The sequence below is a fragment of the Mustela erminea genome, chromosome 5 (assembly GCF_009829155.1).
Source record: "Mustela erminea isolate mMusErm1 chromosome 5, mMusErm1.Pri, whole genome shotgun sequence".
Taxonomy (NCBI): Eukaryota; Metazoa; Chordata; class Mammalia; order Carnivora; family Mustelidae; genus Mustela; species Mustela erminea.
In genome coordinates this window covers 40,286,974-40,311,248 of record NC_045618.1, presented here as the reverse complement: position 1 = coordinate 40,311,248, position 24,275 = coordinate 40,286,974, and the positions used below count along the sequence as shown (strand labels likewise).

The 24,275-nt window shown below is 35.4% G+C and overlaps 1 protein-coding gene across 1 annotated transcript in view; it reads left to right on the top strand.

The window, feature by feature from the left end:
- Positions 1 to 24,275, top strand: part of ADAM10 (ADAM metallopeptidase domain 10) — a 135,648-nt gene that overhangs the window by 88,580 nt on the left and 22,793 nt on the right. The window contains exons 8-11 of the mRNA XM_032342678.1: positions 3,193 to 3,342; positions 6,493 to 6,585; positions 9,430 to 9,613; positions 17,635 to 17,798. Coding sequence (XP_032198569.1) covers positions 3,193 to 3,342; positions 6,493 to 6,585; positions 9,430 to 9,613; positions 17,635 to 17,798 — 591 coding nt within the window. The remainder of the gene's footprint in view (positions 1 to 3,192; positions 3,343 to 6,492; positions 6,586 to 9,429; positions 9,614 to 17,634; positions 17,799 to 24,275) is intronic.

Below are 24,275 nucleotides of genomic sequence, written 5' to 3'. Positions count from 1 at the left end.
AAAACCAGAGACTGTGCGAAAATGTCAACAGTACATCTGATAAAAGCCTTCTCTAAAATATACAAAGAACCATTTTAACTCACTTAAAAAAAAATTCATGAGCTCCACTTAAAACATGGGCAAAGCATTTAAAAAGATATTAAAAAATATTTTGGGGTAGAGAAACACTTTGAATATGACATAAAATCTTTTGACTATAAAAATTTTGATATATTTCACTGTATGAAAATTAAGAGTAAAAGACACCTTAAGCAAAGACAGTTATAAACTTTGAGGCAGTATTCACAATACATAAAATTAATAAGGAATTGTTTTCAAGAAATAGAGTATTCTTTTTCCTTTTTTTTTTTCTTTAAGATTTTATTTATTTGACACTGAGAGTGAGAGAATCACCTGGAGAATGAACACAAGTAGGGGAAGTGTGAAAGGGAGAAGCAGGCTTTCCACTGAGCAGGGAGCCAGATAATGGGGCTCAAACCCAGGAGCCTGAGATCATGACCTGGGCTGAAGGCAGACACTTAACCAACTGAGCCACATAGGCACCCTAAAATATAAATATTTGTGTGTGTTTCTATGTGTGTCTGCATTTGCATGTTTGTGTGTTTATTTGTTTGGAGGCATTGGAGAAAGAACAAGGCTGTGAAGAATTACAGGGCTGAATCTTAAAATATATGAAAATGCCTAGACAAGTGAGCATGGCCTTTGGGGCTATTTTTTCTCTAGGTATATCTTCTAGTTCCTGATAAGGTACTTAAGAGACTGAGAGGCTGAGTAGAACTCTTGAAGCTAAGGATAAAAATAGTACTTACGGCTCTCTTAGGTTGGAATCTTGAAGGGCTACTCCGTGGGAGTAAGAGTGAGTCAAAAAATGTCCTACCTCCTTCTATCACAGGGATTAAAATTCTACATCACAGCTGCTTAATCTCTAATTAGGGTAAGGTGATCCAGGATTACCAGTGTATCAGGCCTAATTATTGCCAGAAGAAAAAATAAATCTTGTCTTGAGAAAGATCATCTCCTGAAGCCTAAAATTATATCTTTGGTTTTTCATGTACGTTGTCTGGCGCTCAGTTACAAATAATAAGCAACTGAACAAACAAGACAACATGATGGAAGAACAAGAGAAGAAAACTATTGTATACCAAACAGCAGTGATACAAGAGTAAATGACGCAGAGTATACATCCTCAGAGAGCTTGCATTCTAGCTGGGATGTCAAACATGCAAACAACCTAAAGTTTTCCAGATAATGAAATGATCGGACACATACATACTTCAGTATGTTCAAGTACATAAAGATAGAATTTAAAATTACAGCAAAAAACTGGAAAGGAACAAAAGATCCTGATGAAAATTCTAGAATTGAAAAGTGTAACAACAGAAATTAAGAATTTGATGGGTTTAGATCTGAATGGTGGATCATAAGAAAACAGAGTAAACTACTAAGAAAAGGGATAGAAAAATATAAAAAAGAGATAGATAAGGGATTCATTAAAAAGGTCTAGTATATGTATAATTGATATCTCAATTATATCAAGGAGGGAAAAACTAAGAGTGAAATAGGGACAGATATGGCAGAGGGTTTTCCAAAAATGACACTGGATATCAACAAATTCAGTAAGCTGTGTAATTAGACAAATACTTTCCAATGAAATTAACACTCTATCACATTATTAGAAAAGTATAAAAACGAAAAGATATGTACTCTTAAAAGCAACCAGTAATAAAAATCTGGTCACCTTCAAATAAGCAAGAGTTGAAATGACAGCTCATTTTTCATTGGAGACAGTTGGAAACAGAAGATGGTGCAATGTGCTGGAACTGGGTACCTGCTGTCCTAGAATGCTGTACTCAGTGAAAATAAATAAAAGTAAAATGAAGGCAGTAAGTGAGAGAACAGGCAGACATGGAGTCGTTAAGGTAGAAGGAAAGTATAAAATGTGAATGTAAATTTGGATTGTGGCTTAAAATACCAATTTAATTTGAATCCTTCATTACTGTGTCATCAAAATTCACTTAAAATGGAGCTCTTAGATGTCAGCAAATGTTGAAGTGCTTGGGTTCAGTAGCAGTGCTTATTCTTTAAATAAATACAAACAGTATCTAGTGTTTGCCTGTCAAGTGTGTGTTAGGTGAAAGCAATATAGCAAGAAGCAAACACAGGTATTTTTTGTTTCTGGAGCTTGTATTCTAGTGGTTGAAGTAATGATGGTGGGCTGCGGACCGAAATTAAATTTAATAAATTAAATTTAATAAATTAAATTAAAACCAATGATGGTGGGCTGGGGACTGAAATTAACCAATCACCACACAATAAACCAATCACATGTATATAAGGGACATGGGTACATGGTTCTGTGACATGGTATGATGGATGAATTGACCTTTGCTAAGTCTGAAGGGAGAAGTTAGCTAGGTCAGGAGAGACAGCAGTAGTGTGTGCAGAAACTGTGTCAGGAGACACGATGCTGGAGGATTGGAAAGAAAGCCTGTGTAGCACAGAGAGCAAGAGTTGGTTTCTGTGGTAGATAGAATGAAAAGAAAGTGGGCAGGTAAGTAGAGACTGAGTGCTGATGTGGTGGCACATGTAAAGGATTTAGGTCTTTATCCTTAGAGCAGTAAGAAGCTACTGAAATCTGTTACACAGGTAGGTAATATTTGCAAATTTGCATTTTGATAAGATTGCAGTATGGCGAATAGAGTGAAGGCCAGTAATAGATATGGATGGATTACATTGCTATTATTGGAGTATTTTAGGTAATAAGTGATGGTTGCTTGGGCTGATGGGTGGGTACCAGAGAAAATGGGCATATTCCCTAGGTATTAGGAGGTAAGTTTGACAGGGCTGGGTAATAGATTGGGTATTAGAGGGAGATAGACGAAGATATCAAAGTATTACAAACAACTAGAAGACTTGCTTTATATTTAAATGATTACATATTGAAAGGTAGGTTTTGAAAATGTTTTAAAGTGAAAGAATTGCTTGAATAAATTAAAGATCATCTATACAGTAGAATATTATGAGGCTGAAGGTAAGATTTATGAAGAATTTTTAATGGTGTGGGGGAATACCTATGGTGTTCCATAATAAAGCAAATATGAAATTCTACCTAATATGTGTTCTTAGCTATATAAATTTATAATAATAGTGAAACATACTAATGATCAGAAATGACTCTTTTTTGACTTACAGACACCTCAAGAAGAACATGCTGTTAATAGTCCAGAACACCTGAGGAAAAAACGTACAACTTCAGCTGAAAGAAATACTTGTCAGCTTTATATTCAGACTGATCATCTGTTCTTTAAATATTATGGAACACGAGAAGCTGTGATTGCCCAGGTATTTGTAATTTTGCTACTATTTTAGGAGTTCTCATACTGTTTCATTACACCTATATTTTCCTCTAAGAATTAAAGTTATGGCATATCCCTTTTTTGAAAAAAACAAACAAACATATTTTTAGTAATTATAAAATACGTGGGATAAGTGCATGGATGATTGAAAGAGTTAGGATATTTTAGAATCCTCCAAAACAGGTGTAAGACAGTGATTTCGTGAAGATGATGACACTGGCGATTAGCTTTGAAAAGAAGGTGAAATTTTCAGTTGTGGTCCTATAAGGAGGGAAGAATAGAGGAATCCTTCCAATGAGAAGTATTTAATTTCTGTTTTGTGTTCCCATTGTACTTAGCACTTGTTTTTTTGTTTTGTTTTGTTTTTGTACTCAGCACTTTCAGAGTTGTGTTTCTGCATTTTATCTTCTCAAAGTAAAAAGTTTCTGAAGATACTCTTCAAAATGTCCTTCTTGTTGAAGATGCCCAGTGAAAGTTTGATAATCCATTTTTTTTTTTTGATAATCCATTTTTGACTCTAAATTGATTTGAGACTAAGAGGATGTAGGTGCCATTAGTATAAATGATGAATTCATTTTGATGGTGGTGATGAGCTTAATTTTAGATGTGTTTAAGAGCCAAGTGGTCGGGGTGTCTGGGTGGCTCAGTGGGTTAAAGCCTCTCCCTTCAGCTCAGGTCATGATCCCAGGGTCCTGGGATCAAGCCCCGTATTGGGCTCTCTGCTTAGCAAGGAGTCCCTTCCCCCTCTCTCTGCCTGCCTCTCTGCCTACTTGTGATCTCTGTCTGTCAAATGAATAAATTAAAAAAAAAAAAAAAAGAGCCAAGTGGTCATTCCTTAGCATATTGAAAATGTAGAACTTGGGAGTAGTTAGCCCTAACCTTAAACTTTCTTCTTTGAATTTAAAGATACAGAAGACAGAGTTGAAGTAAGGGGAGAAAATGAAATTAAAAGAAAAGAAACTGGGGGATGTCTGTATATAGTGAATAGGAAGAGGAAGAGAAGCAATGGGATAAAACGTAATAGTTAAACAGATAGGAGATTAAATGGAATAAACCAAGGCAGAAACAGTTTCAAAACCAAATGCATGGCTAACAGTGTTATATTACGGAGATATCAAAGAGAATGATTACAGTGTGTTAATTTACTAGATGGGGTGGGGGAGTCCTTTCACAATATATACATATATCAAATCATCAAGAGGTATACTTTAAACATCTTAGAGTTTCATTTATCAATTATACCTCAATACTGGGAAAAAAAAACTACAAAAGGAGGCTGGTTTTTAGTTATTAGAAGATTATTGATGAGCTTTAAGCTGATAGAGTTCTTAGGGTAAAAGCATTACAAACAGTGATCAGTATGTTGGCCAAAGCAGTGAGGGTTTTAAGAAATGTGAAAAATAGAAACAAATATGGCGACTTAGAAACAATATGGAATATTTGGGGGTGAAAGGAGGACATAGAATTAATGAGCAAGTTGGTAGGAAGAGGAAGATGATGATCCACTAGAAAAGCAATGTGGTATATAAGAGAAAGAAAAATTGATAGGAAAGTGTTCTTAAAGGTCCAGTAAGAATTGGGGTGAGAATAAAGAAAAGTTTCCCTTTGGGAAAGAACTACCCTTTGAGAAAAATAGAAATGGATGAAGTTAGAAAAATTTGAAGGTAAAGAGGAAGAGAAATAAAAATGAAGTCTCAGTAAAGTATGAAGTATATTCATTTGTGGAGGGATGTTTGAATTACCACTATTGGGAATGAAGTAGGAACAGAAGGAATTGGATAAGGGATTACCAAGCCAAGTTGAAGTTCAGTAGCATGAATTTATAATGGACCCTGTCAGCACTGGTAGAGCTTTCTTTATCAGTTTGGCAGCCTGGGCTACTTTTTTTTTTTTTTTTTTTTAAAGATTTTATTTATGTATTTGACAGAGATCACAAGTAGGCAGAGAGGCAGGCAGAGAGAGAGACAGGAGGAAACAGTCTCCCCGCCAAGCAGAGAGCCTGATGTGGGGCTCGATCCCAAGACCCTGACACCATGATCTGAGTCGAAGATAGAGGCTTTAACCCACTGAGCCACCCAAGCCTGGGCTACTTTTGAAATTATTGTTAATGCTTCTACTTAACTATCTTAAGTTTATATAATTTCTTTGAAAATAATTTTAAGAGAACATATACATGTTTTTATATAAACTGTAGCAAGATTGCTTTTTATAAATGAAAGATGGGAAAGTGGTTTTAGAAGCTGAAGTGTTTAGTTGGGAGTCAGCTAGGTAAATAGAGAATCCCTTTATGTTTTATCACCGTGTTTAATTTCCTCCTAGAATTTAGGAGCTCTTAATGTATCTTACTTATATTTACATTACTTTCTTTCTACCATCACCCTCTAGAATAAATCTGTAAATTTATAGGGACCTTTTCTGTTTTTCACTATTGTATCCCCAGCACCTTAAACAGTGTTTAGTATAGTATATAGTAGTAGTCAACAAAACTTAAAGATAATGTGGACTAGTGCAGCGATAGAAAGACTAAAGTCAGAGAATGACTGAGTATCCTGATGTTATCAGGGAATGTTTTTTGGGGGTCAGGGGAGGGTGAGAGTTGGGCATGGGAGTGGGCAGAAGGAGAGAGAGAATTCTAAATAGGCTCCATGCCCAGTGCAGAGCCTGATGTGCAGGGCCAGTCCCACAACTCCCAAGATCATGACCCAGGCCAGAATCAAGAGTCAGACACTTAACCCACTGAGCCACCCAGGTTCCCCTATCAGGATAATTCTTTAGAAGATGTTTGAACCGAGTCTGACAGATAAAAATATTCTAGGCATAAGGAAATAGCACATGAAAAGACACGGAGGTCTGACATTGCGGGATTGATTGAAGAAACAAAGTTTTATATGATTGAAGCAAGAGTGATTGTTTCTTGCTGGAGAAGAGTGTGGAAAAGTCACAGAATCTCCCCTCTTAGCCCCAGCTCACTAATCTGCTTCATCTTTTCATCCAGTATGTGATGTGGACATTTTAAAATTTGAGTGTGGTGGAACACGAGTAATTCTTGATTTGGGAAAATGGAAATTCACAGCCTTATTCACATTTTAATATCGCCTCTAAAATGTTCTTTTTTTTTTTTTTTTTAAATCTGTAGATATCCAGTCATGTTAAAGCGATTGATACAATTTACCAGACTACAGACTTCTCCGGAATCCGTAACATCAGTTTCATGGTGAAACGAATAAGAGTAAGAAATTTCGGTGGTTCAGAACAATAAGAAAGAGAAACAATAAGGACAGTGTTTATTATAAGAAAAGTGCTTGCATTTTACTTCATCTTTATGCATTAATAATTAAATTGTATTACTCATCCAATTTATCTTTATTCTTGGTTTTTACACACACACGTGCAAATACACACACACAGGGATACCTCAGTTTATGATATAAAAAGGAAATCTATAGGGCTTTAATCTGGACTGCAAGAAAAGTATTGTCATACTATATTCTGTCTGATTAACATGCCAGTTAGAAAGCCCTAGCCTCTCAAGAACTACAGATACAATACTTGACATTCTGCCCCACCCCACCTTATCATTTCTCAGTGTCTGAAGATTTGCCCTGTGCAGTACTTTTCAGAGTGTATCCCTTTTGGTGCTCTAGGGGAGAGAGAAGGATAGATAGAGTGGCTAAATAAAATTAGAAGTTGTACACTTAGTACTGTGCTCTCTTCTTATGAATTCTTAGTACAGAATTCTCAAATTTGGGAAGTCCTTCAGGAGAGGAACTCATAATTTTCAAAACTAATTTGACTATGGAACCTTTTCTGTATTAAAGTCAACTGAGGGTCCAGAGAACTGTAGAACACATTGTGAGAAATGCTTACCTAGATCCACAGGGTCACTGATGATTAATTTTAATGTTATAAATTCAAATAAGTAGATACTAAATTACTAACGAAATTGGGTTGTTTCAAAAATTTTTCAAGTGTGAATTCTATCTATGTGTATAGCTTTTAGGAATCTGAATTCGTAAACTAGATAAATGGCTTGAGTTAAAAAAATCATTTTATGTAAGTATTTGCCATAGGGTTTCTTTATATTTGTGCTTCTAATTTTCTTAAAATATGATTGACTAAATTATAATTTTTGTTTATGCATGTAATACATTTAATAGCTTAGCTGAAGGTGGTCCATAGTAGTGTGATGAAATGTTAAATGGGAGTTCAGGGTGAAATGTGGTTTGCAGATAAACATAAGAATTGTTTATAATCAGTATCTTTCATGTATTTTGAGAGTAATTTAAGCCTTTAAATGAGCAAGTTAAAGTGATAATAATTATTATTTAGTAGGCAAAGCAATAAAATGCAAACTAGTGGGAAGTAAAGAATATTAGAACAAATTGTAGTGAAACACATTTTTTTTTTTTTAGTATAATGATCTGCATTATGAAGAAATGCAAGTATATGAATGGATAGTATGGCACTTGGTTGTTTTAAAGCTTTTAACCAAGACTAAAATTTTAGTTTAAATCTTACCTGAAGATTCCTTGTGACCCATTAATTTGAAATTTGTATCAATAAACATTTAAATATTATCTCATTTGTAATATAGGTAACTACAATTTGGGTGCAATTTTTATTTGTAGCTAATATTTCAGAAATATCAAGGAATTTCATTTCACTGTTTAGTGGGAAAATGCCATCTATAGCCTGTCTCTAAGCATGTGCTTTTTATAATATATAGTGTGATTGCTTTTGGATATTTTTGTGTTAGATGACCATTACTGATTGTTTTTAGTTGTTAGTAGATAAACTGGAAATCTGTCCTCAGGCAGTTTCCCACAGTAGTATTTTTGCAGTCCTGCTTCTGAGTCTCTTGGTTTTACTGAAAGGTATGGAACCTAAAAAGTCCTGTAGTTCTCATTTTATCAACTGTTCTACCCTCCCTTTACTACTAACATCTTCAATAGACTGAGGACTGCCTTCTAAAAAATGTCTCCTTTCATACATATCCCTTTTTATTCTGTTTCCACAGTTTTATATGTAATTTTCTAACTTGAGGAAAGGCAAATTGTTCTAGGACTTCAGAGGATAGGCAAGTATCTCTGAAGGGAGGCAGGGGCTTATAAATGAAAGCTTTTGTTTGGTAGAAGTTTATTATCAGAACTGATTATTCTTCAGATTTTGTCAGGGAGGAACCTGCACTAGGAGTACAGTAGCTAAGTATCAAAAGAAACTTTCTGGAGGAACTCAGCTTGATATAGTAAGAGAAGAGAATGGGGAGTAAAAAGAAAATTCGTGCCTACATTCAGGGAAAAAAATTGAACTTGCAGTTTGTTGGGCTTGACTCCTATGGTTTTAGGCAAGGAGAACAAGGAAATGATTTGGCTGTTGAGTTGAGGGTCTTGGGTTTGAGATCTATTTCATGTTCTAGTAATTAGCTAAAATTTAGGGGTTTATATCCTTTTGCGTTCCACCATTTAGTACTAAAAGAGACTTGCTCACATGATTAAATTTGAGAAACTCTACTTCTTTATTAGAATTTTTTTTTTAAGATTTTATTTATTTATTTGACAGAGAGAGATCACAAGTAGGCAGAGAGTCAGACAGAGAGAGAGAGAGGGAGAGAGAGAAGCAGGCTCCCTGCTGAGCAAAGAGCCCGATGCGGGGCTCGATCCCAGGACACTGAGATCATGACCTGAGCCGAAGGCAGCGGCTTAATCCACTGAGCCACCCAGGCGCCCCAATTTATTAGAATTTTTTAAAGCAGAACCTGCTTTTCCATCCCAAGTGTTCAGTATTTAGAAATTTGGTCAATACTTGCCTAGAAATTTAGTGTACCCAGTTTTAATTCTCCTACTCACTCAGCCTTTCTTTTTTCTTTTTCTTCTTCTTTTTTTTCTTTTTGACTTCTATGATCAGCTTAGGGATAGGGGCAGTGGGAATAATTGTAGAAGCCTTAATTCAGGTCTTATTTCCCTTGGATTCCAAGCATATTGTCCAGGCAGGTTCAGAAGAAGGTGATCAATGACTTTACACATAGACTCTGCTAACGTTAATTGCCTATTTAAATAGTTGTCTTGGATTTTAGATCAACACAACTGCTGATGAAAAGGATCCTACAAATCCCTTCCGTTTCCCAAATATTGGCGTGGAGAAGTTTCTGGAATTGAATTCTGAGCAGAATCATGATGACTACTGTTTGGCCTATGTCTTCACAGACCGAGATTTTGATGATGGTGTTCTTGGTCTGGCTTGGGTTGGAGCACCTTCAGGTAATTTATCTAACTTTGTCTTGACTTAATACTTAAAAAAAGCAATTTTCAGGGCTAATTGAATTTTACAAAAATATAGTAGAAACTGATGGCTGTACAATATCTTAATTTAAAGAGCTTGAGTTAGGCAAGAGTTAGAAGTGTAATGTAAGTAGGAAAATAGATGAAATAGCTTTTTGTTTTGAAATGAGTACAAATGGGGAGATAGCCTGACATTTGGTAACTTAAGTGGCTGAAATAATTTTATGAGGAAGAAGTGGTACTTATTACTAATTTTTTCATGAAAGTTAATGTTATTAATTTTTTTTTTTTCTGGAAAGAGGTCCTTAGAATTAAAAGGGAAAAAGAGAGCAGAGAAACCACAGTCAGAAGCTGTAGGTAGAAAGAAAAGAAAGACTGTCCTTATTATTATTTTATTTACAGCCTTTATTTTAACAAAGGGTAAGTGTTGCCTGAAAAGTGTTATAAGCAGAAGGCCCCAGTACCCAAGGCTCCACTAACCTTAACACCTGGGCCCGGACTCTGCTTGGGTCTCTGCTTTAGCCATGGAAACTGCTATCATTAAGAAAGCTGGCATAGGATAATGCCATTCCCATTACAGTGGGGATAGGGAGTCTGTAATTTATAGTCTAATAAGTTCAGGAGACTAATTTAGAGAAATACAAATTTATTAATTGAAAGATTGAGTAGAAACAATCCCAGACTCTTTGAATATAACTTTGGCCATACAGAGTTTGATCAGTAGTCTGTCATCTTGGCAATACCTCTTCTGATGTATCATTTCTAATTTTTTTAAAACATAGAATGCTTTATGCCCAGTAAGGGAAGCTTTTCTTTTCCTGTGCTTTAATTAGTAATTGTTTGATTTGTAATGTATATTTTAACATTTTAAATAGTACTATATTTTAGTTTTTATATTTCTTGCTTTATTTTTAAAGCCAGCAATGAATAATACTTTTGCAATTTTCAAAGCTTCTTTTGTTTTTCTTCCACATTTTCATGATGTCATTAAGGTGCAAATTTATGTCATGAACTATATATCATAGTACAGTATTTTTGGAAATTTATATTTGTCTCTTATGTTGATCTGTCCTGGTATTGTGTTACTTGCATTGTCAGCAGATTGTATAATCTCACTTTTTCCTATGATAATTTCACGTGTTTTATAACTTTTATATTCTGATACTTCTTTTCCCCTTCTTGAGTAAGTTGGATGATTTATTACAAAGTTCATGATTTCTTCTACTTACTCATTAGTAAGTACTGTGAACATTCAAGGATTCATTTGATTTTTTATTGTAAATTACCATTAATATATTCTCAAAGTGTACACCTTAGACTAACAGCATCAACATCACTTGGGAACTTGGCAGAACTGCAAATTCATGTATTCTACTCAGGTCTACTGAATCAGAAACTCTAGGTGTAGAGCCCAACAATCTGTTTGAACAGGACTTCCAGGTGATTCTGATTCACATTCAAGTTTGAGAACTACCAGGTTCATATTTTTGTCTCTAAGGAAACTTACTCACAGAATGGCTTTTGGATAGGGGATTGGATGATTTCAAACCAGAAACTGTTTTACATTTTCAGCTTCAAACTTTTGTTCTTTAGGAATGTAATACTCCTGAAGGAGCTTGATCAGTTTTTTAAAAGCTTCAGATAGCCTCATGTCTGTAGATGCAAAAATAAACTGTATTTTTAGGATAGTTTTAGGTTCACAGAAGAATTGAGCATATAGTATAGAGAATTCCTGTATACGCCCCCCCATACAAATTTTTAACAGCTTACATTAGATGGTACATTTGTTACAATTAACAAAATTATTAACTGAAGTCCGTAGTTGATTCAGTTTTTTAAGTTTTGACCTAAGGTTCCTTTTTGTTCTAGGATCTCATCCAAGACACCACATTACATTTAGTTATCTTGTCTCTTTAGTCTTTTCTTAACTATTATTGTTTCTTGGACTTTGTTTTTGATGACCTTGACAATTATGAGGAGTACTGGTTAAGTATCTTGTGGGATGCCCCTCTATTACAGTCTTTTTGATGTTTTTCTCATGATTAAACTAGGGTAATGGGTTTGGACATTTAGTCTTTTTAAAGGACAGTTAGTCTTTTTATCTAGTTATTTTGATATTTGAACCACCATTTGTGATGCTACTCATTGTTCTGAACAGCAGTGGGCAAAGTTCTCGATTGTAAGTGGGACATATAACTTGTATTTTTGTTGCAAGTTCTTCTTCTGATACCTCTTTCTTTACTCTGTGTTAAACCCCCAACTCCAGTTCTTAGAAATCTTTCTCTAAGAGCTACTGGGAGGAACAGAAGAATGGAGTCCAGAGTGAGAAAGAGAAGGCATCTTTGTTCTTTGTTCTTTTTTTCTCTTTTTTTTCCTGAATATTTTATTAGAGAGAGAGCCCAAGAGAGCACAAGCAGGGAGGTGGGGAGAGGGTTGGAGGAAGGGGCAGAAGCAGACTCCCGATTGAGCAGGGAGCCTGGTGTTGGGCTCCATCCCAGGACCCTGGGATCATGACCTGAGCCGAAGGTAGGTGCTTAACTGAATGAGCCACCCAGACACCCTGATCTTGGTTCTTTTGATCTGGCTTTTTCTAGTATAGGGTACCTGCCTTAACATAACATTGACAGTTTTCTTCTTTTCCCTTTGCCCTTGGACTTCCTGAACTGAGTTTTATACTTGACCCACATTGTATTTTTTAAAAAGATTTTTATTTATTTGAGAGAGAGAGCACACACACAAGTTGGGGGAAGGTAAGAGAGAGGGGGAACTCGAGCTGGAGCTGAGCACAGGACTCTATCCCAGGACCCTGAGATCATGACCTTGAGCCTAAGGCAGACCACTTAACCAACTGAGCCACCCAGGCACCCTACGTTGTAATTTTTTATAAGGAAAAATATATATTTGGTTTTATTATTTCAGTACCCTTCTGAGGTGTAGGTATTATTACCTCCATTCTGCAGATGAGAAAACTTGGATTTAGAGATTTTTGTGACCGATCCAGGATCACACGGAACCCAGAGTCTAGACCTTTTGACTCCAGGTTCAGTGCATTTGGTAGTTATTCTGCTGAGTTTTATATACTACAGGATCGTAGCTTACTCCAAGATGTTTCTGATAAGAAGTTGAAATGTTTCCAGCATCTTGGAAGAGGTTTTGTATTGTTGGAATCCATTTTTTTGAAAGAGGAGTTATAAGGGTTCTACTCTTTAATATTTAGACATCATTTTGGGAAGAGCACTAGTTGGGAGCTAGGAGACTGGGTTCTTGTCTGTTCTGTATCTATAAATTTATCTTAGAAATTTAGGTACATCATTTTGCTTCAGTGTGTATTTTTCATTGTAATTTCTTCTCTCTTTGTCCTTTTATAGACTGCATGTTTCTGCCTATAGATCTTAGTAATTTTTGTGGTTATCCGTTTGTTAAAAAGTACCATTTCGTAGCTAATCTGTTCAGTTTGTGATCTGTTACTGTCTCAATTTTTTCATTTTTATTTGGCCTTAATTTTGATTTTGTTGTATTATTTAACTTAGTTTCATTTAATTCTGCAGATATTTTACTATAAATAGATGGTGGTGTGGAGGGTTTTGTTGTGATGTTTATTTTCACAATATTACTCAAATTATTAGCTGAGGTCTTCACTGACTCAGTTAAGCTGGGAAAAACAGTGAAAGTTGAAACATTTGAATAGTAGGTTTTTTGTCTTTAAATCTTCTTACACTACTTTTTATTCTCACTTAATACCAGTCTGTAGTTGGGTATGGCCTTGGTTTTCTTTAATTAGGAAAACAGAACCTCCTGCCCAACTCCATAATAAGTGGAAACAGCTGTGAACTGGGCTTGCTTAGAGGCTACCATTTAAATTATACAGTGATTAGAAGGGAGTCCAAAAAAGGGAATCTGGTTTTCTAAACAAAGTTAGTGTTGATTATGGAACTGGGAAGATTTCTTCAAGCTTTTCTTTGTATGAACACAGTTCTGTGTTTAGCAGGTAGCCTCTTACTTAATTTAGAGACTGCAGCGTTGAATCCTTAACTAAGTAAATTCCTTGTATTAGATAATCTTTTGCATTTTATTTGGGGCACCCCTCAACATGCCTTTTCTTTTTTAAAATATATTAAGGTACGTTCTTCATGTATTATCCTTCTTAATGTTATCCTCATGAACATATAATCTCAATTTGGGCAGGCCACTGAGTAAGGCTGTCTCTGGAATTCATCTCCATAGTTAATCCTGAACCATTCGGTATTCTCTGACCATTTGTGAAGAACATTTTTTGAGACATTTCAATTGTTAGCAGTAGTTTCTTAAGTTTAGAAATTTTAGTTTGATTTTACGTATTAGGACTTAAGGACGTACAGAGCTCAACTCCATGTTCTCGAGATAACCCATAGCCTATTAAATTCTTAACATGTTGTTTAAAAGTCTAGTTATAAGGCTGGGAGAATTACATAATTAGAATATTACAAGAGGACAGTTAATATTGGCATTTTGTGTGGTCTGGATTGGTCCAAGCAGGATGTTTAACTTCTCTGGTCCCTCATTATTACTTGTGAATACTGCTCTCCAGACATGAAAGACAAAGAAATGCCCTTAGGATATTTCCTAACAACCTGTCAGGGAGTGAGACTGTTGTCTGGTTCAAAATTACTGCTCAGATTAACACTGCATGGTCAGTATGTTAAGTTTTAAGTGTTTAGGCTTGCTCACATCAAAACTGTGCTTGTGGACTCTGACAGGGTATTATATATATTGTTATCCTATAGTTTTTCTAATTTGGGGGCTGGGGTGAGGTCTGTTTTAAAATTTAGGAGTGATATTCTGTGACTTTAGCCCTCAGATTGTATAGTAGATTTAAAAAAATGTCATTGTACTTCTTTGTTGGTTATTGAACCATCTATCTATCAGTAATAGCTTTTAACTCAAAAAAATGTTTACCTTTCTCATTATTATTCATTCACAATTTGTGTTTTGCAACGATGACTACCTGTATTAGAATTTTTACATGTAGAATATAAAGCAGTTATTGAACTTGAGCCGTGGTTTAGCTGTAGGTGTATATGATATCACTGATTGAGTTTCTGGCACATCAGAACTAGTTGCATTATTTTGTAAAAAATTAAACCATAACTTAGCACTGGGTAATGTATGGAATTGTTGAACCACTATATTGTATACCTGAAATTAACATACTGCTCTATGTTAACTGTATTGGAATTAAAATAAAAAAAATCAGTGTACTACTGCCAAAAAAATATTAAGCCATAACTTACAAAATTAAGTATAGTCTTTTTTTTTCATATGATTGAGTTATTTTAACATATGTTATTAGTTTGTAACAAATATTAAACTTTTCTCTAAGAGATACACATTAAAACCAAAAATATTTACTGGGACGTTGAACAGGATGTGAAATTTCAAAGACTATATTTTAGAAGAGAACATTCTGATTTATGTCTGATCTTCCCTTAAACTATATAAGCCTTAAAAATACAGAAAAAATATATTATCAGATTTTTAATACATGCTATTTTTTTTCTTTTTTAACTGATAAAGATTTACGGAAGTCTTCTATGCTTAATTCAAGTTTGACAGTACTGCATTGGACCAATTTGCGTATGACATATCTTCACTAAGGCAGGATATTAATTTACTATTTGTTTAAAACTATAATTATTACATACAGAGTGCTTATTCATATCTTTTCTAATTTCTGGAAATAGTGATACAGTCCTTAGGATTCATCTCCAAAAGCAGAAGTAGCATGAAAAATATATATTAAATATTCATAAATCATTTGTTGTGTTTTCATTCTGTTCAGTTTTCTTTGTAGAAAAGGTAGTAAGTTCTGAATATCATAAAAGTTCTCCATCTTGTGCTAGTTAAAATCTGCATATGGCTTAGTCTTTCAGTTTACTTATCTGTGGAGCTTGTTACTTTCACTTCCTAAATCATGATGGTAATTCAAATTCATGTTAATTTTGTGTTAAATTTATTTTAAAATATTTATTTATTTGTTTGTTTGTTTATTGGGGGGAGTGAGAAAGAGAAAGAGAGCACACGATGGGGGGAGGGTCAGAGGGAGAAGCAGACTGCCTGCTGAGTGGGTAGCCTGATACTGGGCTAGATCCTGGGATCCCTGGATCATGACCTGAGCCAAAGGCAGATGCTCAACCAGCTGAGCCACTCAGGAGCCCCTTGTTAAATTTTCTTTCTAATATTAAAATGAACAGGGCAGCAGTTGTAGTGTTATGCCATTTTAGCAAATCTGTTTTTAATTGCCTTCTATTATATGCTTTATCAGAACTTTAAACATAAGGTTTTTTAATGGTTTAATAACTTGATTGTAACTTTGCATATAGAAAGCTTAATTTGAAATAATTTGATTATCAGAATATCCTAACATTTGATTGTATTTTTAATAAAAACATCAAAGAGAGAAAACCTTTACATGTGAATGTAAACCAAAGAGTTCTCACTAAGAGTCTTTAACAGAGTTATTAAAAGAACTATATTCTTCTCACTACTGTGTGCATACAGACATGGGTTGGCCAGCCAGTTTTGGATTTTCCCATTGTTCTTTTTCTTTTTTTTTTTTTTTTTTAAAGATTTTATTTATTTATTTGACAGACAAAGATCACAAGCAGGCAGAGAGGCAGGCAGAGAGAGAGAGGAAGAAGCAGGCTCCCCGCCAAGCAGAGAGCCCGATGCGGGACTCGATCCCAGGACCCCAAGATCATGACCCGAGCCGAAGGCAGTGGCTTAACCCACTGAGCCACCCAGGCGCCCCTGTTCTTTTTCTAATTTCTTATTATTTACTGGCTTTAGATGTACAAGTACTTTCATTTTGCTGTTAGGCTATTTTGGCAAGTTACTATTATGCAACAGGTGAAGTACAAAGTTATTTAATATGTATGATAGAAGTAGTGTTATAGGTTTTCTTTTAAAATTTGAAAGCATTCTCAAGATACATTGGAAAGTCATAATTCAATTTTTTGAACTTATTTTGAAAAAAATTTCAAACTTGCTGAAAAGTTGCAGGAATAGTATAGTGAACTCATGATAGGTTAATCAATCAACATTTTTCCACATTTTGCTTTCTTCCCCTTCTGTCCATCTTCTATCCTTCCTTCCCTCTCAATCCCCTTTTTTTGCCTCCTGGGCATACTTCTTTTCTTTTGCCCCACAGCTTTATTGAGGTATAACTGACAAAATTGTAAGATGCTTCAAGTATACAACATAATGATTTGATATTCATGTACATTGTGAAAGGATTCCCCCCTATAGATGCGGTGACATCTATCACTGCATATAGTATTTATTTTTGGTGAGAGTGTTTCAGTTTTACTCTCTTTGCAAATTCCTTTATACAATACAGTGTTACCAACTGTAGTCATCACGTTATACATTAGATACATAGACCTTACTCATTTTATAAGTGGAAATTGTACCCTTTTACAAATCTCTCTCTATCCCCCTATTTCCTTGCCAGCCCCTGGCAACCACTAATTATTTTCTTTTTTAAAAAATATGTTGTATATTGCCTCTAAAGATAATGAATCATGTATCCTATGCATCACTACTGTTACTTGTAGATGTGACTTTCTCAGAATCTACTTGAGAATATTTTGTTCAACTTCATTTAAATTAAATGTTTGTTTCTTTTTGTTTTTTTAACAAGAAGATATAGGCTTTGATAGCGTAAATATGGGTATATTCAAATTTAACAGAAACTTTTGCTAAATTAATGGGAGTAAAAATTAGGGAATATTTTGATTATGAAGGACATTTTCTTAAGGGCCTTATACTAAGTCCTGGGAGTTTTTTTTATGTGTACCATTAAAAGTTATTTGAAATGACTTACTAATCTTGGCCTAAAGAAACTTTTGAGTATTTAATATATGTGGAATATATAAAATGTTTTAATTTGATGTAGTATATGTTAGAAAGTTATTTTTGGGGGTGAATAGATGCTAATTTAGCCATCTTTTGTTCTGAATTAGGAAGCTCTGGAGGAATATGTGAAAAAAGTAAGCTGTATTCAGATGGTAAGAAGAAGTCGTTAAACACTGGAATTATTACTGTTCAGAACTATGGGTCTCATGTACCCCCCAAAGTCTCTCATATTACTTTTGCTCATGAAGTTGGACATAACTTTGGATCTCCAGTAAGTATTGCCTAATCATTAGATTTTATAAAAAAGATTATTAAATTTTATATTGAGTGATTTGTTTACAAGTACATATGGATATTTAGTTTTTTTTTTTTTTTTAAGATTTTATTTATTTGACATCACAAGTAGGCATGGAGGCAGGCAGAGAGATGGGGGGGAAGCAGGTTCCCCGCTGAGCAGAGAGCCCGATGTGGGGCTCAATCCTCAGCCCCTGATCTGAGATCAGGACCTGAGCTGAAGGCAGAGGCTTAACCTCCTGAGCCACCCGTGCGCCTCTAGATTTTTTTTTTTAACTGTTTAGTGTTTAGTTTTTATATATTGGAACACAGGAATGTACTTGACACTACTGAAAGAGAGGAAGATAGACTATTTGCAAGTCAAATAAGAAAAGTAAGCATAACAATGCAGGAGTCTATGAAGGCAAGGAATTTTGTCTATTTCATTCACTTCTCTGTCTGCTGGTCCTAGAACAGTGCCCATGTGCAGGGGGAGAGGCAGAGACAAAGGGAGAGAATCTTAAACAGGCTCCACCCACAGTATGTACTTGGGACTCGAGCTCACGACCCCAAGATGGTGACCTGTGCTGAAATCAAGAATGGGATGATCAACCAACTGAGCCACCCAGGCTCCCCTCACTTTTCATTGTTTAAAGTACATTTTGAGGGGTGCCTGGGTGGCTCAGTGGGTTAAAGCCTCTGCCTTCGGCTTGGGTCATGATCTTGGGGTCCTGGGTTCAAGCCCCACATTGGGCTCTCTGCTCAGTGGGGAGCCTGCTTCCCCCTCTCTTTGCCTGCCTCTCTGCCTACTTGTGATCTCTCACTCTGTCAAATAAATAAATAAAATCTTTAAAAAAAAAAAAAGGGCATTTTGAATGTTAGCAAACTGTGGAGTGTTTTTTTTTGTTTGTTTTTTGTTTTGGGGGGTTTTTTTGCTTGGTTTCTGTTAAAGCATTGTTGGAGTTTGTTAGATTTGTCTTTCTCTATTGTGGATTGATATTTTAAATTTTTTCAGTGTGAACATACACAAAAGTAGAGAAAAATAGTGCAATAAATTCTTACATACCCATTATCTAGAACAGGGGTCAGTAAACTTTTTCTATAAAGACTGTGCTAGTAAACATGCTAGATTTGGAGGGTAACATTTGGCCTCTGTTGCGTATTTTTCTTTGTTGTATTTACAATCCTTTAAACATGGAAAACCATTCTTAGCTTGGGCCATATAAAAATGGGCTGTGGGCTCTGGTTTGCCAACTTCTGATTCAGATTCAGCAGTGACCAAGATGTTGCCATACCTCCTTTCCCTGTGTTTCTTTCTTTCTGTAAGGGATTAGAAGCAAATTTACTCATCCTTAACATATTTCAGTATACATCCTTAAAAAATTAGACATTTTCTTATATAACTGTAATGTAGTTATGATACCTGACAAAATTAACAATTCCTTGGTGTCATTTAGTACTCAGTCCATCATATTGATTTTCAAGTGACCTAAAGATTGATGCACACAGAAATACAAAATACTGAAAGATAGTCTTATGATTTTGGTAGGGCTTATTAAATAATGAATTTGGGAAAATTTCATTTTACAACTGTGTAAATTCATTTTACTTGTACCATATCACTTGTAAAAATGGAAATTTTCTTGAGTTTAGAAGAAAATTATATAGTTGGAGCTTAAAATCCTCAAAGGCACTTCTCTAATTTTCTCCTAGTTTGTAAAATGGAAGTGCCATCTCTCTAAATAACAAATCTTTCTTCTTCTAAATCCCTATCAGAAATTGATAGATTATTAATATTCTTAGATAAACTATTTAAAATGTGTTTAATTTCTCTGCCTCTTGACTGCTTTTGTTCTCAAGCTTGATACATTTTTTTTTCCTCGTTAGAGGTTCAAAACTTTGAAAGCGGTTTCTCTTTGCAGGAAATATGTGATCTGCTTTCTTTCTTTCTTTCTTTATTTATTTATTTATTTATTTATTTATTTGAGAGAGAGAGAGCATGAACAAAGGGTAGGGAGAAGCAGACTCCCTGCCGATCCTGATGTGGGGCTTGATCCCAGGACCCAAGGTTCATGACCTGAGCCAACGGCAGAGGCTTAATTGACTGAGCCACCCAGGCATCCCACACTGTGTGATCTGTTCTTAAGAGAGTAATTGAAATTGTAGAGATGAGCAGAGGACTATTGCTTATGGTTAATTTTTTTTTTTCCAAGGGCAAGCAAATGTTCTCTTTTCTCTCTCAGTCCCCTTGATTCCAACCCTTACTTGGGGTGTTGTAGTACTCTTCAGCTACTCCTCTGTCATTTAAGCTAAGGCCGTCCCAATTTTTTTCTTTAATTTACATTTTATTTATTTTTTTAAATTAACATATAATGTAGTATTGGTTTCAGAGGTAGAGATTTGTGATTCATCAGTCTTATGTAATACCCAGTGCTTATTATATCATGTGCTCTCCTTTGTGTCCATCACCCAGGTACCCCATTCCTTTACCCCCCTCCCCTTCAGCAGCCCTCTGTTTGTTTCCTGTGATTAAGAGTCTCATATGGGGGGCGCCTGGGTGGCTCAGTGGGTTAAGCCGCTGCCTTCGGCTCAGGTCATGATCTCAGGGTCCTTGGATCAAGTCCCGCGTCGGGCTCTCTGCTCAGCAGGGGGCCTGCTTCATTTCCTCTCTATCTGCCTGCTTCTCTGCCTACTTGTGATCTCTGTCTGTCAAATAAATAAATAAAATCTTTAAAAAAAAAAAAAAAAAAGAGTCTCATATGGTTTGTCTCCCTCTCTGATTTCATCTTGTTTCATTTTTTCCTCTTTCCATATGATCCTGTGTTTTATTTCTTAAATTCCACATATGCGTGAGATCATATAATTGTCCTTCTTGATTGACTTATATCACTTAGCTTAATACCCTCTAGTTCCATCATGTCATTGCAAATGGCAAGATTTCATTTTTCTGATTGCTAAGTTGTATTCCATTTTTGTGTGTGTGTGTGTGTGTGTGTGTACATATATACATCTGTACATATATATACATATACACATTTTCTTTATCCATTCTTCTGTTGATGGACATCTGGGGTCTGGGCTCTTTCCATAGTTTGACTATTGTGGACATTGCTGCTATAAACATTGGGGTGCAGGTGCCCCTTTGTATCACTATGTTTGTGTCTTTGGGGTAAATACCCAGTAGTGCAGTTGCTGGGTTATAGGGTAGCTCCATTTTCAACTTTTTTGAGGAACTTCCATAATGTTTTCCAAGTGGCTGTAGCAGCTTGCATTCCCGCCAGTAGTGTAGGAGGGGTCCCCTTTTTCCGCATCCTAATCAACATTGGTCATTTCCTGACTTGTTAACTTTAGCCATTCTGACTGGTGTGAGGTGCTCTCTCATTGTGGTTTTCATTTATATTTCCCTGATGCTGAGTGATGTAGGGCCTCCCGTATTTTAAAGTGCTTGTAAATTACCAAGGATCTTGAAATACAGATTCCATGGGGAGGGGGGACAAGTTTCTGCATTTTTTTTTTTTTTTTTGGTAGGCTTCAGCGTGAGGCTTGAGCTCCCGACCCTGAGATCAAGACCTGAGCTGAGATCAAGAGTCAGATGCTTGACCAGCTAAGCCACCCATGCACCCCAGTTTTTACATTCCCAGGTGTTGCTGTAACTGTCCCTGCTCTGTGGACCACACTTAGAGTAGGGAATCTCATTTGTTCTCTTTTTATTTCCTGTCTAATCTATTCCTTATCCAACTGCCAGAAATTTTTTTTAATATAATAATTTTATATTACTTAGGGCTTTTTGTTTAATGGATAAATTGGTTCATGTTCTTTGCTTACCCTGTTGTGTTTTCCTCTCATACCAGACTACTTTTAAAGACTCTGCCATACTCAATCACACCCCATTCCCTTGTTCATGTTATTCACACTACCATGCATATACACAGTAGTGCTTACTATTAAATTACTTTTAAATTTACTAAGAGCAGCCAGTACTATAAATTCCTGAGCCCATCTCCCTTGACATCTTTATCTGAAATCTGTCTTTATCTTTCCTGTTGTACATCTGTACTATGTCAGTGTTACTTTTTCTCTTAATGGTTCACACTATCGCTAGTGTTTATTTATCCTATCCCAAATCTTTATTGTACACCTGTTGTTAGCCACTTTATAAGCTCTGTCTTGGGAAGTTGAAATAATAAATGAGACAAGTTTCTGTTTTTTAGTATGAAAGTTATAATATGTGCTTGCTGTTACCAAATTAATCTTTGTCTAGGTTATAGTTCTGATTGTTTTGATCATGTCACTGCAGTTTACAACCTTATTTCCCGTATCTGCTGGTATTGCTCATACAGTTTCCTTATCTTAGCATTTAGGGTTTTCCATCTTTTTTTTTTTTTTTTTTAAGATTTTATTTATTTATCTGACTGACAGAGATCACATGTAGGCAGAGAGGCGGCAGTGAGAGAGGAGGAAGCAGGCTCCCTGCTGAGCTCGATCCTGGGATGCTGGGATCATGACTCGAGCGGAAGGCAGAGGCTTTAACCCACTGAGCCACCCAGGTGCCCCAGGGTTTTCCATCTTTTGGGTTTAAGTATATTTCCAGTGTTAACTATCCCCTCCTATCAAATTAAGTTACTTATAGTCCTTTAAAATTTTCTTTTTGCCAGGAAGCCAATTCCTTCTCATCTTTGCCTACTGAAATCTTGATCCATGTTTCATAATGTAAATTGATAGAGCCCTTTTGTCATTATGTATCAAGACCCTTAAAATGTTTGACCTTGTAACTCAGAAACTCTATGCTTGGGAATCCAACTTTATAAAAGAAAAAGGCAGAATCTGTCAAAGATTTATGTGTATTAAAGTATCTATTTACAGTTTTATTTATTTATAGCAGAAAGTTTTAAGCAGCCTAAATGGCCCCACAGTAGGAAAGTATCCTCGATTGCTCTGCAATCATTTAAAAAATCGGTGTTTGCCTTATTCAGTTAAGCTGAAAGAAACCATGTATATAACTGTACAAGTGATATAATTCAAATTTTGTATTAAAATATGATATAACTATGTACAAGTCAGGTAGGAAGTAGACCAAAATGTTAATAGTAGTTATGCATGGTTGAGTATGATTGAAATTTATCTTCTAAATTTTCTAAAAGAGTATGTATTGTATTTATAGTCAGAGAAAAATTTTTGTTTTCTTGTCAAATTTAGAGTTTCTTTGTGAAACCATTTGAACTGTCAGGACTTTTTGGGGATATAGTCAAGTAGCCTTTATATTCTGTCTTATATTTTGCTTACTCGTATGCTTGTTTATCCCCTGTTCTGAGTATGACAAATATGAATAGTTGGCATGCTTTTTTATAACCTCTTCTCCCTCCATGGCCATTAATGATTATCTATTACAATATCCTCTGGGCTAGTAAAGTAATAACTGATCAGTGTTATCTGTTTGTTAGTTTATGTATGTATGCATGTGAGTAAGTAAGCAACCAAGTGTTTTGCCTAATGTGGGGCTTGAACTCATGACCCTGAGATCAAGAGTTACGTATTCTGTCAACTGAGCCAGTCAGGCCTCCCCAATTAGTGATATCTGTAATAGATTTATGGGGCAGAGAGTCAGACTAGCCAGGGATATCAAAATATGCTATCTCTTTTAAATAGAATATAAGCCGTTAAGGGCTAGGAATGATGCTTAAACTCATCTTTATATTTTTATATTTTTAGTTCCTCATATAATATCGGACACATTCTAATATTTATTGAATTGAAAATATTTTGTGATAATATCAAGAGTTATACAGTATTGGGATTTTTTTCTTTTTCTAAAATTCTAATGCTGAGAATAAATCTAGTGTCATACATTATCCTAAAGCAAATTGAATTCTATAGAATGAAAACATAAAGCAAGGTAGTATTAGAGAATAATCAAGAGTTGTTAAATGCTGAATCTAGGTTCAGGGGAACAGCAAGAGGTACCAGGGAGAATAAATGTGATAGGAGAAGGTCTTACGTTTAATAGTTGCTTCCAGGGGCACCTGGCTGGCTCAGTTGGAAGCTAGTTATCTTCTAGTTATGAGTTTGAGCCCCATGTTTGATGTCAATATTAGTTAAATTAGAAAAAAAAAAAAAAAGAATAGAGTCTTTTAAAAAAAGTTGTTTCAGATTAGGGAGTAGAAAATGAAAGTAATTTAGATGGGTTTTGAAAAGAAACATAATGCCTTTGGGCATTCTTTCTTTTCTGGAAGGTGGAATTGTTGGGTATTCAAATAACAGTTTAATTAAACAGAGCTTTTATTCTAGGATCCAAATATTTTCACCCTTTTTGGCAAGTTCTGAATTGTTGTTTGAGGAGCATTGTGAGGTTCATTTATTTATTTGCTTGTTTTGAGATTTATTTATTTATTTGACAGAAAGAGCGATCACAAGCAGGGGGGAACAGGAGAGGGAGAAACAAGCTCCCAGGGAGCCCTATTCTGGGGCTTTATCCCAG